This window comes from Rutidosis leptorrhynchoides, chromosome 3 (genome assembly GCF_046630445.1).
Source record: "Rutidosis leptorrhynchoides isolate AG116_Rl617_1_P2 chromosome 3, CSIRO_AGI_Rlap_v1, whole genome shotgun sequence".
NCBI classification, from domain to species: domain Eukaryota; kingdom Viridiplantae; phylum Streptophyta; class Magnoliopsida; order Asterales; family Asteraceae; genus Rutidosis; species Rutidosis leptorrhynchoides.
Genome location: NC_092335.1, coordinates 656,313,109 through 656,328,183, shown reverse-complemented (window position 1 = coordinate 656,328,183; position 15,075 = coordinate 656,313,109). Strand labels below are relative to the sequence as shown.

The window sequence follows — 15,075 nt, the reverse complement described above, 5'->3', positions numbered from 1 at the left end:
AAAACATAGATGATGATGAATTGAGATAGTTAATTAAGAAGAAGAAGAACAAACAATTATATAGGTTAAGTAGATTTAATCTGGGATTAAAACAGAAATGAACTAGTAGTTGGATGGTTGAGGTGTGAGTTGCTTATCAAGAGGTCGTGAGTTCGAAACCATTAAGCTGCAGAAATAATTTTTTTTTTTGAGTGTTGCTCTGTTGGGCCATGCTTCTGTTGGGCCATACTCGTGTTGGGCTAAAACTGGTACATAAACAGTTTTGTGGATTAAATATTTAAGTGTACTGGATGTTACAAGGGGGTAACTAGTAGAGAAATGGTTTGGATTGGAGTTGGGATATTGAGAGGTCGCAGGTTCGAGTCCCATCTCGGGCAGTTTAATTTGTTTTAATACTACAAAGGTATAATTTAATATTATTATTATTATTATTATTATTATTATTATTATTATTATCATCATTATTTTAATATTATTATAATTAGTATTTTACAAACGAAAGATATCTATATAAAAATATATTTATAACATAAGTATATGAATATTACATAATATTATGCTTTTAATATATTAACTAATATAATATTATTTATATTGATATAACATTAATTAAATTATATATCATATAAGTATTATAACAAATTATAAGTATTAATATCATTATATATAAAGATATTAATCTTATTACATTATAAAATATATATAACCTTAATGGACTTCATATATATGTATTGATATATATATATACCTGATATAGGTTCGTGAATCTGAGGCCAACCCTATACTTGTTCAATGTCGTTCTATGTATTTTTACTACAAAATACAGTATGGTGAGTTTCATTTGATTCCCTTTTTACTCTTTACATTTTTGGGACTGAGAATACATGCGCTTTTATAAATGTTTGACGCAATAGACACAAGTACCTTAACTGCATTCTATGATAGAATTATCTGGGATTGGGGTTGATTATTATGACACGCATTAGCCCCCAGTTTCCGTTAGAGCGTATGAGCTCCCGAGCCGGGTGGATGGTTTATTATTTATGACATTTTGGCACCGGTTGTCCTATATTTTATAAACATGTGTTCAGCCGTGGGGTGTAAAGACCGGCACAGAGGTTCTATATTTTGAAGGCACATGTATTCAGTCGTAGGGTGAAAGACCGGCACAGATGGTTACTATTATATTTTAAATCCTCACCAGGTGTTCTTCATATGAAAGATATTTTTTTTGTGCAGTTGGAATGGGACTTCTGCACGTTTTATAATATTTAAAATCTTGTGGTCTATTAAAATGATGAAAATGAAATGATTACTATAAATTGATGAACTCACCAACCTTTTGGTTGACACTTGAAAGCAAGTTTATTCTCAGGTTTGAAAGAAATCTTCCGCTGTGCATTAGCTCATTTAAAGAATTTTACTTGAAGTCATTCATGACATATTTCAAAAGACGTTGCATTCGAGTCATTGAAGTTCATTAGAGATTATTAAGTAAATGACGGATTAGGTCATTTATACTTGGATATTATGAAATGGTATGCATACCTGTCAACTTTCGATGTAATGAAAGTTTGTCTTTTAAAAACGAATGCAATGTTTGTAAAATGTATCATTTAGAGGTCAAGTACCTCGCGATGTAATCAACTATTATGAATCGTTTATAATAGAGAAGGACTTCGTATAGATGGATTAGGACGGGGCATTAAAGATGGTCATGCTTAAGGTTTCACCTTGGAAAGGCGTTGTTCGATTTAGTAAACGGGGGAAACTAAATCCAAGATACATTGGACCATTCAAGATTTTAGATCGTGTCGGACCAGTAGCCTACCGACTTGAATTACCTCAACCACTCGCCAATGTACATAATACCTTTCACGTCTCGAATCTGAAGAAGTGCTTAGCTAAAGAAGATCTCACTATTCCTTTAGACGAAATTAAAATCAATGAAAAACTACAATTCATTGAAGAACCCGTCGAGATAATGGATCGTGAGGTTAAAAGGCTCAAGCAAAACAAGATACCAATTGTTAAGGTTTGATGGAATGCTCGTAGAGGACCCGAGTTCACCTGGGAACGAGAAGATCAGATGAAGAAGAAATACCCGCACTTATTTCCAGAAGATACGTCAACACCTCCAACTGCTTAAAATTTCGGGACGAAATTTATTTAACGGGTAGGTACTGTAGTGATCCGAACTTTTCCATGTTTATATATATTAAATGAAATTTATATTTATATGATTAAGTGTTTCCAACATGTTAAGCAATCAAACTTGTTAAGACTTGATTAATTTAAATAGGTTTTATATAGACAATTGACCACCCAAGTTGACCGGTGATTTACGAACGTTAAAACTTGTAAAAACTATATGATGTCATATATATGGATATATATATATATATATATTTAACATGGTATTATGATAAGTAAACATATCATTAAGTATATTAACAATGAACTACATATGTAAAAACAAGACTACTAACTTAATGATTTCGAAACGAGACATATATGTAACGATTATCGTTGTAACGACATTTAATTGTATATATATCATATTAAGATATATTAATATATCATAATATCATGATAATGTAATAATTTAACATCTCATTTGATATAATAAACAATATGTTAACAACACTTAACAGGATCGTTAACCTAAAGGCTTCAAAACAACATTTACATGTAACGACTAACGATGACTTAACGACTCAGTTAAAACGTATATACATGTAGTGTTTTAATATGTAGTTATAAACTTTTGGAAGACTTCAAGACACTTATCAAAATACTTCTACTTAACAAAATGCTTACAATTACATCCTCGTTCAGTTTCATCAACAATTCTACTCGTTTGCACCCGTATTCGTACTCATACAATACACAACTTTTAGATGTATGTACTATTGGTATATATACTCCAATGATCTGCTCTTAGCAGCCCATGTGAGTCACCTAACACATATGGGAACCATCATTTGGCAACTAGCATGAAATATCTCATAAAATTACAAAAATATTAATAATCATTCATGACTTATTTACATGTAAACAAAATTACACATCCTTTATATCTAATCCATATACCAACGACCAAAAACACCTACAAACACTTTCATTCATCAATTTTCTTCATCAAATTGATCTCTCTCAAGTTCTATCTTCAAATTCTAAGTGTTCTTCATAAATTCTATAAGTTCTAGTTTCATATAATCAAGAATACTTCCAAGTTTGCTAGCTTACTTCCAATCTTGTGAAGTGATCATCCAACCTCAAGAAATCTTTCTTATTTACAGTAAGATATCTTTCTAATACAAGGTAATACTCATATTTAAACTTTGATTCAATTTCTATAACTCTAACAATCTTATTTCGAGTGGAAATCTTACTTGAACTTGTTTTCGTGTCATGATTCTGCTTCAAGAACTTTCAAGCCATCCAAGGATCCTTTTGAAGATAGATATATTTTTCTCATTTCCAGTGGGTTTATCCACAAAACCTGAGGTAGTAATGATGTTCATAACATCATTCGATTCATATATATAAAACTACCTTATTCGAAGGTTTAAACTTGTAATCACTGAAACATAGTTTAGTTAATTCTAAACTTGTTCGCAAACAAAAGTTAATCCTTCTAACTTGACTTTTAAAATCAACTTAACACATGTTCTATATCTATATGATATGCTAACTTAATGATTTAAAACCTGAAAACACGAAAAACACCGTAAAACTGGATATACGCCGTCGTAGTAACACCGCGGGCTGTTTTGGGTTAGTTAATTAAAAACTATGATAAACTTTGATTTAAAATTTTTCTTCTGGGAAAATAATTTTTCTTATGAACATGAAACTATATCCAAAAATCATGATTAAACTCAAAATGGAAGTATGTTTTCCAAAATGGTCATCTAGACGTCGTTCTTTCGACTGAAATGACTACCTTTACAAAAATGACTTGTAACCTGTATTTCCGACTATAAACTTATACTTTTTCTGTATATTTTTATAAACTTAAGTTCAATATGAAACCATAGCAATTGGATTCACTCAAAACGGATTTAAAACGAAGAAGTTATGGGTAAAACAAGATTGGATATTTTTACTTGTTGTAGCTACGTAAAAATTGGTAACAAATCTATACAAATCATATTCTAGCTAACTTATATTGTATTATACATGTATTCTAATATATTATGTAATCTTGGGATACAATAGACACGTATGCAAATGTTTTGACATATCATATCGACCCATCTATATATATTATTTGGAACAACCAGAGACACTCTATATGCAGTAATGTTGGAGTTAGCTATACAGGGTTGAGATGATTCTAAAAATATATATACTTTGAGTTGTGATCTAGCCTGAGACATGTATACATTGGGTCGTGGATTGGGTCAAGATAATATATATCAATTTATTTCTGTACATCTAACTATGAACAACTAGTTGTAGGTTACTAACGAGGACAGCTGACTAAAAATATTTAAAACATTAAAACGTATTAAAAAATGTTGTAAATATATTTTGAACATACTTTGATATATATGTACATATTTGTTATAGGTTTGTGAATCGACCAGTGGCCAAGTCTTACTTTCCGACGAAGTAAAAATCTGTGAAAGTGAGTTATAGTCCCACTTTTAAAATCTAATATTTTGGGATGAGAATGCATGCAGTTTTATAAATGTTTTACAAAATAGACACAAGAACGCAAAACTACATTCTATGGTTGGATTATTAAACCGAATATCGCACTTCAAGTCTGGTAGCCTAAGAATTAGGGAAATGGCCCCTAATTGACGTGAATCCTAAAGATAGATCTATTGGGCTTAACAACCCCCATTCAGGTTATGGATGGTTTAGTACTTCGAGATTATTATACAGACGAGAGATTCCGTTTTGGGGATATTCTATATATTAAGTTAACGTCGGTTACCAGGTGTTCAACATATGAATGATTTTTATCTATATGCAGTTTGCGAAATGCCTGATAAGAGATGTGTTATAAAAATAAAATCTTGTGGTCTATTATTATGATTTAATAATATGTAGGTTAAACCTATAACTCACCAACAATTTTGTTGACGTTATAAGCATGTTTATTCTCAGGTGATTATTAAGAGCTTCCGCTGTTGCATACTAAATTAAGGACAAGATTTGGAGTCCATGCTTGAATAATATTGTTTAAAAACTGCATTCGAAGACTTATGTTGATGTGTAATATTATTGTAAACCATTATGTAATGGTCGTGTGAAAAACGCTATATTTTAGATTATCATTATTTGATAATCGTCGTAATATTTTAAAGGTTATGGTTTGTTTTAAAATCGAATGCAGTCTTTGAAAAACGTCTCATATAGAGGTCAAAACCTCGCGACGAAATCAATTAATATGGAACGTTTATAATCAATATGAACGGGACATTTCAGATAGATTATTATTATAGTTGATAGTTGATGACTTAACAAAATAGAGATTAGAGATTGCAATTAATAATGAGGTCTATTATCGTCGTCGTCTCATTTTAACTAAATATTTCGATATAAAACTATACTCAACTATTAAAATATAAATTTTCTATTTTGTACCCGCTCTTGTGGCCAAGTGTTATGCCCAATACCTTGTTTATTGGATAGAGTGAGATGTCTAAAGTTCGAGTCTCTTTCTTAAAACATTCTAGGGTATTTACCCTATTATGGATTGACCTCGAGGAGGTACCCGTATTCCAGAAATTCGGCCCACTCTGTTTGCCTCTCGAATTAGTTTAAGGATCGGATCCTTGTAATGTAGTTTGAGTTTATGGAATAATGATCGGATTTGTGGTATTCGATTATTGTTACTGATTTCAAATACTTGCAAATTCAAAAAAAAATTATAATTAATATATGTTTCTATTTTACCCTCAATTATTACTCTTACTTAATATTTTTTAATAATTACAGTCAAACTTATTTTAAATACACTATCAAAAAATAAGTTATGATTTATCATAAATTAAAGAAAAACCTTTAAGAAAACAATTACTCCATATATAAGACATAGAGAGTAAAACTGTAAGAGGAAAATACTAAATTTTTATTACCTTTTACAACCCTCTACTTTTAGTTAATTACATAATTAACACAAAACTATGGTTCATTTTGCTTCCATGTTTCTTGTGTGCTTTAATTAATAGAATTAGCCTTTTAAAAAACACAAAAACTATGGTATTAATTTAAAGATTAAAGATTAGATAAGATAATGCTCGTATAATGCTTATTATTCTTCTAAATATGTTATCCAACAAAGTATCAACACGGTTAGAAATTCAATATGATATTTATATATGTAAATGAAGTAAATGCATCATTATTATGCAATTACGTACTAGCCAAATACATGTTTTTACATAATATATACAAAACGAAGGTATTAATACAAAGATCGGATAAGATAAAACCATACTTATTAATCTTCTAAATATGTTCTATAGTAAAGTAACACGATTAATTATATATTATATACGAGTCAATATTAGTTATTATATTTCTATATACAAATTAAAATGCAAAATTCACTACTTATGTTTAAGAGATTGTTGGCTCAAGTTTGTGTATTGAAATGTTAATATTCATTAGGATTTGTACAGAATATATGTGTTAGATTGAAGTTTTTCGTTAAATATAAACATAAACATCTAAACTTAAACTTTAGGAAAAAACTAATTTAATTAGTTGATAATCTATCTATCTATAGTTTCTATTAAAATGCTAAAATGGTGATGTCATTATTAAGCTAAATCCTTTGTTGAGAAAAAATCAAAAATAAAAAGAAAAAAATCTAGGTCACTTAGATGATGTCATTAATTCTAAATATTTTATAATTAAAAAAATTGTATTTATAGTAACTAACTTGATGATGTCATTAAAATAATTAATTATTTTAAATAAAATTATTAACATGTTAATTGTATAATATATAAAGCATTATGTACAACTTTATGATAAAATACCCTCATGACCATATGTGCAATATTTGAAGCAATATGTACAACCTTATGGTAAAACATTACCATGACCATATGTATAATATTTGAAACATATATATACAACTTTATGATAAAACAACTCATTAACACATGTGCAAACTTTAAAGCATATTGTACAGCATTCATATAATAATTGTATTTTAGTTTTTAAAAAAATAAAATTAAAGAGACATTTGTTATTATTAATAATTATTATTATAAATATAAATACTCAATTTTAGAGCAAACTTTATTATTATTATATTATTATTATTCAAAAGTGGGTCATCTTTACGGGATTAATTACGTTACATTTGTATGCGAAATACATGTCCCAATAAAATGTTGTAATGTAGCTTTTATGACAAAAAAATAATAATTATGATGAAAATTGGAACAAGGTGGTGGGAGAATATATGTAGTTCATTTATACTGACCAAGTTTCTTAGTCAGAATCTATGGTTCCACGGGTTATTAAACTAAATGACTTTAGCATTTACATTCACTTAATACCTAAAACATATCATTAAACTGTTTCGTTTAAACAAACCCGTGATTTCACGGGTCATTTCACTAGTTAGATGAATATTTTTCTTCAAGTAGATTTAAAAAAATACCATTTCAAGATCCATTAATTGCCTCCACCCCTTTATCACATGCCAATCCCACCTCCTCTTAAACCTTTCGTATATATAAACATCAACTTCTCTCGTTACCTTCATTCCAACAACAATCATCTTTCAACTTAACAGAAACCTTCAACAATATACCACTTTCTTGCATCACAAGCAATCTCTAAAATGTTTTGTCTCTCTGATCAAAGTTTACCCGCTCGTCGGTGCGTTTGGGTTAATGGCCCAGTCATAGTTGGGGCGGGCCCGTCTGGGCTCGCCATTTCTGCTTGCCTAAGAGAACAAGGCGTTCCTTTCGTAGTAATCGAAAGAGCTGACTGCATTGCTTCTCTTTGGCAAAAAAGAACCTATGACCGCTTAAAGTTACACCTCCCGAAAACATTCTGCCAACTTCCAAAACTACCCTTTCCCGACGAATACCCCGAATATCCCACTAAAAAACAATTTATCACTTATCTCGAGAACTACGCCAAGAAATTTGACATCAACCCGAAATTCAATGAGTGCGTCCAATCGGCAAAGTATGACAAGGCATGTAACATCTGGCGGGTAAAAACTGCCTCGACAACGGGCATTGTCCGGGTCCAGACAGAATATATCTGTCAAATGTTAGTAGTGGCAACTGGAGAAAATGCCGAAGGAGTTGTACCGGAAATTGAAGGCTTACAAGACTTCTCCGGCGAGGTCATCCATGCAAAAGACTACAAGTCCGGTGAGAAATACGCAGGAAATAAAGTTTTAGTTGTCGGTTGTGGTAATTCCGGTATGGAAGTCTCCCTTGATCTTGCAAATTACAATGCAAAGCCATCAATGGTGGTTAGAAGCTCGGTAAGTAATAAATTATAATTTTATAAAAATCAAGAATGTTTGATAGATAGTAAAAAAATCTAATATTTTTTTTATCACATTTCATCACAGGTTCATGTATTACCGCGTGAAATATTTGGGAAATCTACATTTGATTTGTCCATGATGCTGATGAAATGGCTACCATTATGGCTAGTAGATAACATCATGTTAATCCTGGCATGGTTGATTCTTGGAAACATAACAAAATATGGAATCAAAAGACCATCTTTAGGTCCATTAACACTCAAAAACAAACATGGGAAGACGCCCGTTCTTGATATCGGTGCACTCGAGAGAATTCGATCAGGTGACATCAAAGTTGTACCCGGGATCAAAAGATTTTACCGGGGTTCAGTCGAGTTCATCAATGGCGAAATTTTTGAAATTGATTCAGTTGTTTTGGCAACTGGGTATCGTAGCAATGTTCCATATTGGCTTCAGGTACTAATAAAGTTTCAATCTTTGCTATGTTTTTATATGGAATTGCATTAAAATGTAGGTTAACTAATAAAGTTTACTTTTTGAAAAACAGGAAAGTGAGTTATTTGATAAAAATGGCTTTCCAAAGAGACAGTATCCAAATGGGTGGAAAGGAAAAAATGGATTATATGCAGCAGGGTTTACAAGAAAAGGACTTGCAGGTGTATCATTAGATGCAATTAAAATAGCAAAAGATATTGGGAATGTTTGGAAAGAAGAATTAAATAAGAAAAAGAGGAAAGTTCCTGCTCATAGAAGATGCATTTCAACTTTCTAAATAAGTACATGTGATTTATATATATTAAAGAAAAGAAAGGGATAGAATAGAAGAGTAGAGAAGCCCATCTCCAAAGACAAGAGCCCAAAGATAAAATTTTAAGGTATGGGTTATCTTTTATTTAGGATGATGAGGCTCTTTTTGAGTTAGCTATGTATATTTTGAGATTTGAGATGATTCATTTCTTTGTTTGCTTTTTGATATATCTTATAGATGTTTTGTTATTACCATATGATAATATATAATGTTTTGGTTATTTTAAGATATTTTGCTATTACCATTTGTGAAAGAAAAATATATTATTTGATATTCAATTTTTCCTATATTTTTTTCACTAATTACTTCTTAAGTTATCCGATAATCCTATTTACCAATAATTAAAATATTAGTTAGCCTATTATTACGTTAACAAACTGGATGATTAAATGCAAACAACACTGATATATAACATATTTTGCTCTTGCTCTTATAATTATATTAAGCGCATAATCAATAGTCAAAACGCAAATTCAAACACACTTTACATTTGTGGTCAAAAAACATTTTCGGCATTTCTAAAAAGTTAGACACATTGAGCTCCAACTTTTTTTTTTTGCAAAGACAATTTATAATTTAACACTACGCATATCCAAACTCGTTACTACTCACAGTTGATAGGTTCATTTCGTATCAGTAAGTTGCAATTAAAATTTCATTACAGTATCTCTTTATCTGTATTTATAATAAAAATTTAGTCATTTTCACAAACTAATCTTTAAAAAGCGTATATTAACATTCTGCAGCATGTCCTTCCAAATTCCCAAAAACCTTACTCCTCTTACCTTATCCTCTTCACAATTTCCACCACCTCCACCACCAATTCCTCTACATCCACCAATTTCAACCCCACTTACGACAACCACTACACTTTTACCACCTCACCACCACCACCAACAACAACAACTTCATCCCAACCTCTGGCATCCACACAATCAATTCCAAATTGTTCTCACCCTGTTTCAACCCCTAGTTACATAGAATACCTATATATAGTACAGAAGATCCCGTAGATTACGGAGGAACTTTCGAAAGCTGTCAGGCAAGGTTTACAGTAACAGATATGCTAAGATATAAATTTTGTCTATACACTATTCATGCAGTCAATGCAGTAAAATATGTCTAGACTAATAATGATAAGCAGATAATTTCTGACAAGAAATGATAAGCAAAACTTTTGACATGCAGACTCGGTCGAAGTCCAGACTTACTAATGCATCCTAACACCTATCAGTTAGACACACTTATGCAAGACCTGGTTCGCTAGGACCAACGCTCTGATACCAACTGTGACGATCGCTCCAAATCCATATGGACGAATACGTCATTCATTGATTTCATTGCGAGGTATTTGACCTCTATATGATACGTTTTATAAACATTGCATTCTTTTGAAAAGGTATGCCATATGAATACTTAAATCCAAGGTTTTTGACATCTGATGATTTTTACATATAGACAATCACCGTAAATAATGGTTTACAATAATACTTCCGTTGACAATGCAGTCAAAATAGATACATGGTGATGATTTTGTGAATGCAACGTTTTCTCGAATAAAGCAAGTATGACTCCATGCACATAGCTTGTATAACAGATAAGCAAACAGCGGAAGACTTCTATGAACCTGAGAATAAACATGCTTGAAAGTGTCAACATAAAGGTTGGTGAGTTCATAGTTTTAATGTTTCGTATAATCTGTATATAAAGGTGGATCACAAGATTTCAGTTGTTTCATCCAGAAAAGGTTATCAAAATATTCTACAAGATTGAGCACCCCGGTACCTAAACTTTAACGTCTATAATAAGTACCCCTGTTTTAACATACACGCAACCAACATGTACAATACACGCAAACCAACGTGTACTAAACTCAAATAGCATACGTCTGTTTTATAGTTCAGGCTAGGGTTTCTATACCTGGAACAGACGGGGATGTCAAGCCCTATGGATCCATATATAACTACTCGCGCCCACCAGTTCTTATAACCGGCAGTTACTAGTTACCAAAGCTAAGGGATTTTTGGTTCAAACTCGGTGTAGAATTTAGTATGTACTTATGTCCATTGCGTTTAAAATAAAGTGCATGTATTCTCAGCCCAAAAATATAGATTGCAAAAAGCAATTAAAAAGGGTGCAAATGAAACTCACCTTAGCAGCACATAAGGTCATTCACCAAAAAGTGACCGAAACTCGGAATGTAAAATTAACCGTAGATCTCAACCTAGAGAACATATGTTGGTCAATACATGTCTAATAAGCTAGGTTGGGTCATAGTGTATCACAATCCTAATGCTCGAGACCGACATGCAAAAGTTAACAAAAGTCATCTCAAAAGTCAACCTGACCCAATATGATCTTTAAATCTATACATGTTTATTAACATAGTATAAGTCTTGATAATTGAACGAATTTATAGTTTAACAAACTTAAAATATTATTTATTTCAGGAGCTATGTTATATTTGAATTATCATGGTAATCGAAAATATTTCATTATTTCACATAGTTTCCCAATACTTGTAAAATCAGATTATAGTGTTTATAAAGCTTTAAAAACATGATAATACAGTTAACTTTGATAATTGTTCAACAAGACGAGACGTGCCTTATATAGAAATTCATTTACTCAATTAGTAATATTTGAAAATCCAATTTATCAATCTTATAAACAGTTGTTTAAATATCAGTTGCAGATTCAAAAACAATTTCAATTAATGTTAATCATAATTCAGTTGACCATAACTTTTAATCCGTTTCTCGAAAACACACGATTTCTAAATGAAAAGTTATTGATTTTTCGTCAGCTTTCCAATGACATGCATATCATATACCTTATCCTAGTAGCATATGTATTAAATTCATGAGCTATCATAAACTATTTAACGACAAAATTAAACATACGAGCATGCATAATCATATATACTCGAGCACTAGTCAGGGATACACTATTAATATATAAAAGATAAGATATGAGTGCTCACGTATCAATATTGAGATTCAATATTGCAGAAAGTACGTAGACGCAATAGAGATGATAAACACTAGTTTGACCTCACGAGCTATACCCCCGAACCAAATCTATAACCTCCAAAATTATAACCCATAATTTCCTTAGCTCTATCCCCCTCATAAAACTCGTTTTGAAATGATTTACTCATAACCTCGTCGTAGTATTTTATGTGTATTATTAATAATAATACTAATATTACTAATAATAATTAGATTAATAATAATATTAATCTTAATAATAATAATAATAATAATAATAATAATAATAATAATAATAATAATAATAATAATAATAATAATAATAATAATAATAATAATAATAATAATAATAATAATAATATACTATAGAGCAGAGAAAATGAGAAGGAGTAAATGAAATCGAAGCAAAACTCGAGCTTTTATAGCACCTGACCTGAAACAGCACCCCATACGATCGCATGGGGTTTACTCTCTATGGCCATGCGATCGCATGGCAAGGATTTCCAGCTCACTTTGTTTTGTTGTTTTGCTTGTCGACATAATTAAATAAATATATAATATATATAATTTATATTAATTAATTATATATTATATTATATTCTCGTGCCTAGTTAACTTAAAATTTTGGTTCCGATGTCTTGTACGTTTACGTTCGACTTATGTCTTGGTTCCGGTTTTTCGAACGTCCTTTCGTACGCTTAGAAAACTCGTATTTTACGTCTCGTGACACGTACCTTTATTAATAATTAGATTTAAATTGCCAATAAACTATATTACACAAAGTGTATCTTGAACTTTCGAGTGTTTTGGTCATTTGCTTCTTTAAATCATTTTCTCGTTATTTATCAAAGTATATTTAATAATATTATTTTAAATCAAAACGTTTTATGACCAAGTTGATATTATATTTTATCACTTTGTAAATTATATATTCAAATTACGTTATTTAAACAAAATATTTTAACAATCAATTCCTATTATATCTAAAACGTTTTCGCACGTTTGAAATTAAATCAATCAAATATTGTAAAATTTGGTTCTCCATTAACTATTATCTAGTTCCCGTTAATAGACACATTTGTTCTTACTTGAAAATCATTTTACCATTTTCCGAATAAAACAGATTTCTTAAATCACAGTAGACCTCATAACAGAGACTCATAATCATATCATAATGTATCTGATAACTCAATCATTTGAAATTATCTTATAATTCCGTTGGCAAATATGTTCATGTAAAGTATTATACATCTAATACTTTGTTAGCGTTTTCAATTAATATTATATATTATATATACATATCTATATACACATAAATGTTCGTGAATCATCGAGCACAGCCAAAAGTAATTGATTATATGAACACAGTTCAAAGTTTTTGAGATTTCAACATTACAGACTTTGCTTATCATGTCGGAAACATATAAAGATTAAGTTCAAATTTGGTTGGAAATTTTCGGGTTGTCAAAGTACCTACCCGTTAAAGAAATTTCATCCCTGAAATTTGATCGAGGTCGTCATGGATAACAATAAGAATGTTTTCAAGACGAATATGAGTTGATAAACAGAGTTTCATCATTATTGACTAATATAGATAAAACGATTCGATTATGTGAAGCGTACGAGTGAAGCTTCACAAAAGGTTGAGATAGAGATTTAACTTTTGACGTAGTCACGGTGGATTTCCGGATTTCAAGGAATCTAAAGATAATCCTTGAAATCTATAAAAGATTTGATTCTCCGGTAATCAAGGAAATTATGATCCTCTTTGATTAATTGCGGTAATCTGCCTCGATTGCTGTGTCTGATATTTCGCTATAAATTGATCTCTTCCGTTCCATTATTTTCTCCACCTCTATACTTTCTTCCTTAATTCATACTTTCAAAAGATTGTGAAAATGCTTAATCCAGTTCTGATTCTTGATATTTTCTTGGCTATTGTATCCTTTATTCTTCTGTTTCATCTGCCACCAGAGGAAGTTATTTTCTTCTACAATTACCTTGGGGTTATAATGTTTTTAACTCTCCCGTGTATTTACGTTACAATACGTATTGATATACACGGTTTGTAATTTATGTGTTGTTGTCAGGCTTTATATCTTCCCTTATATTTAGGAGTTCTATGCTTTTGTTTTTCCTTCCCGACTTCAAGTCAAGCGAATAATGGTCCAGAATTCGTAGGTATAGAGTTTCGAATTATCATAATATACAAAGTAGAAAGGAAAGGTAATAGCACGATTTGATTTGTCAAATTACCAGAATATCCGGAAAAGACCGAATCATGAAGAAAAATATTTTCTTGATAGTTTAGAGTTTAAATAGAATGAAAGAGTTATGTAACATGGTTCATGATGAGGGTATGATCTGTGAATCTTTATCACGTTCCATTAGAAACTCAGCATGACTTACTGTAATATAATCACGTTGATCAAGTGTCATTATATTATACTAACTCATGCTTCAATTCCCAACACTACTTCCAAAACATTCATATTTTAAACTCGAAGGTTTATAGAATATAGAAACTAAACAGTTTCCTTTATGAAGTAATACAGATAACGCAAGAAGATAAATGATTTCAGATAAGGATAGTTATAAAAATATCTTCAGAAATATCGAGGATATTTATAATGAAAGATACGATGATATCTTAGAATACCTAATATCAAAAGGTGATGAAGAATATTTTTCCGCAAAGGTTTAGAGTCAGGAGCAAGGTATTCGTTAATGTCTTCAGCAGATACTGAATCATTTGGATTCTTTGAAGGCAGGTTTAGTCTGTGTGATTT

The 15,075-nt window shown here is 30.7% G+C and overlaps 1 protein-coding gene across 1 annotated transcript; it reads left to right on the top strand.

Annotated features, from left to right (window-relative positions):
- Positions 1 to 7,822: 7,822 nt before the first annotated feature.
- LOC139899208 (probable indole-3-pyruvate monooxygenase YUCCA5) lies at positions 7,823 to 9,260 on the top strand. The gene is made up of 3 exons (XM_071882030.1): positions 7,823 to 8,482; positions 8,573 to 8,944; positions 9,036 to 9,260. The coding sequence occupies exons 1-3, from the start codon at positions 7,823 to 7,825 to the stop codon at positions 9,258 to 9,260; spliced, it is 1,257 nt and encodes a 418-aa protein (XP_071738131.1).
- The last annotated feature ends 5,815 nt before the right edge of the window (positions 9,261 to 15,075 follow it).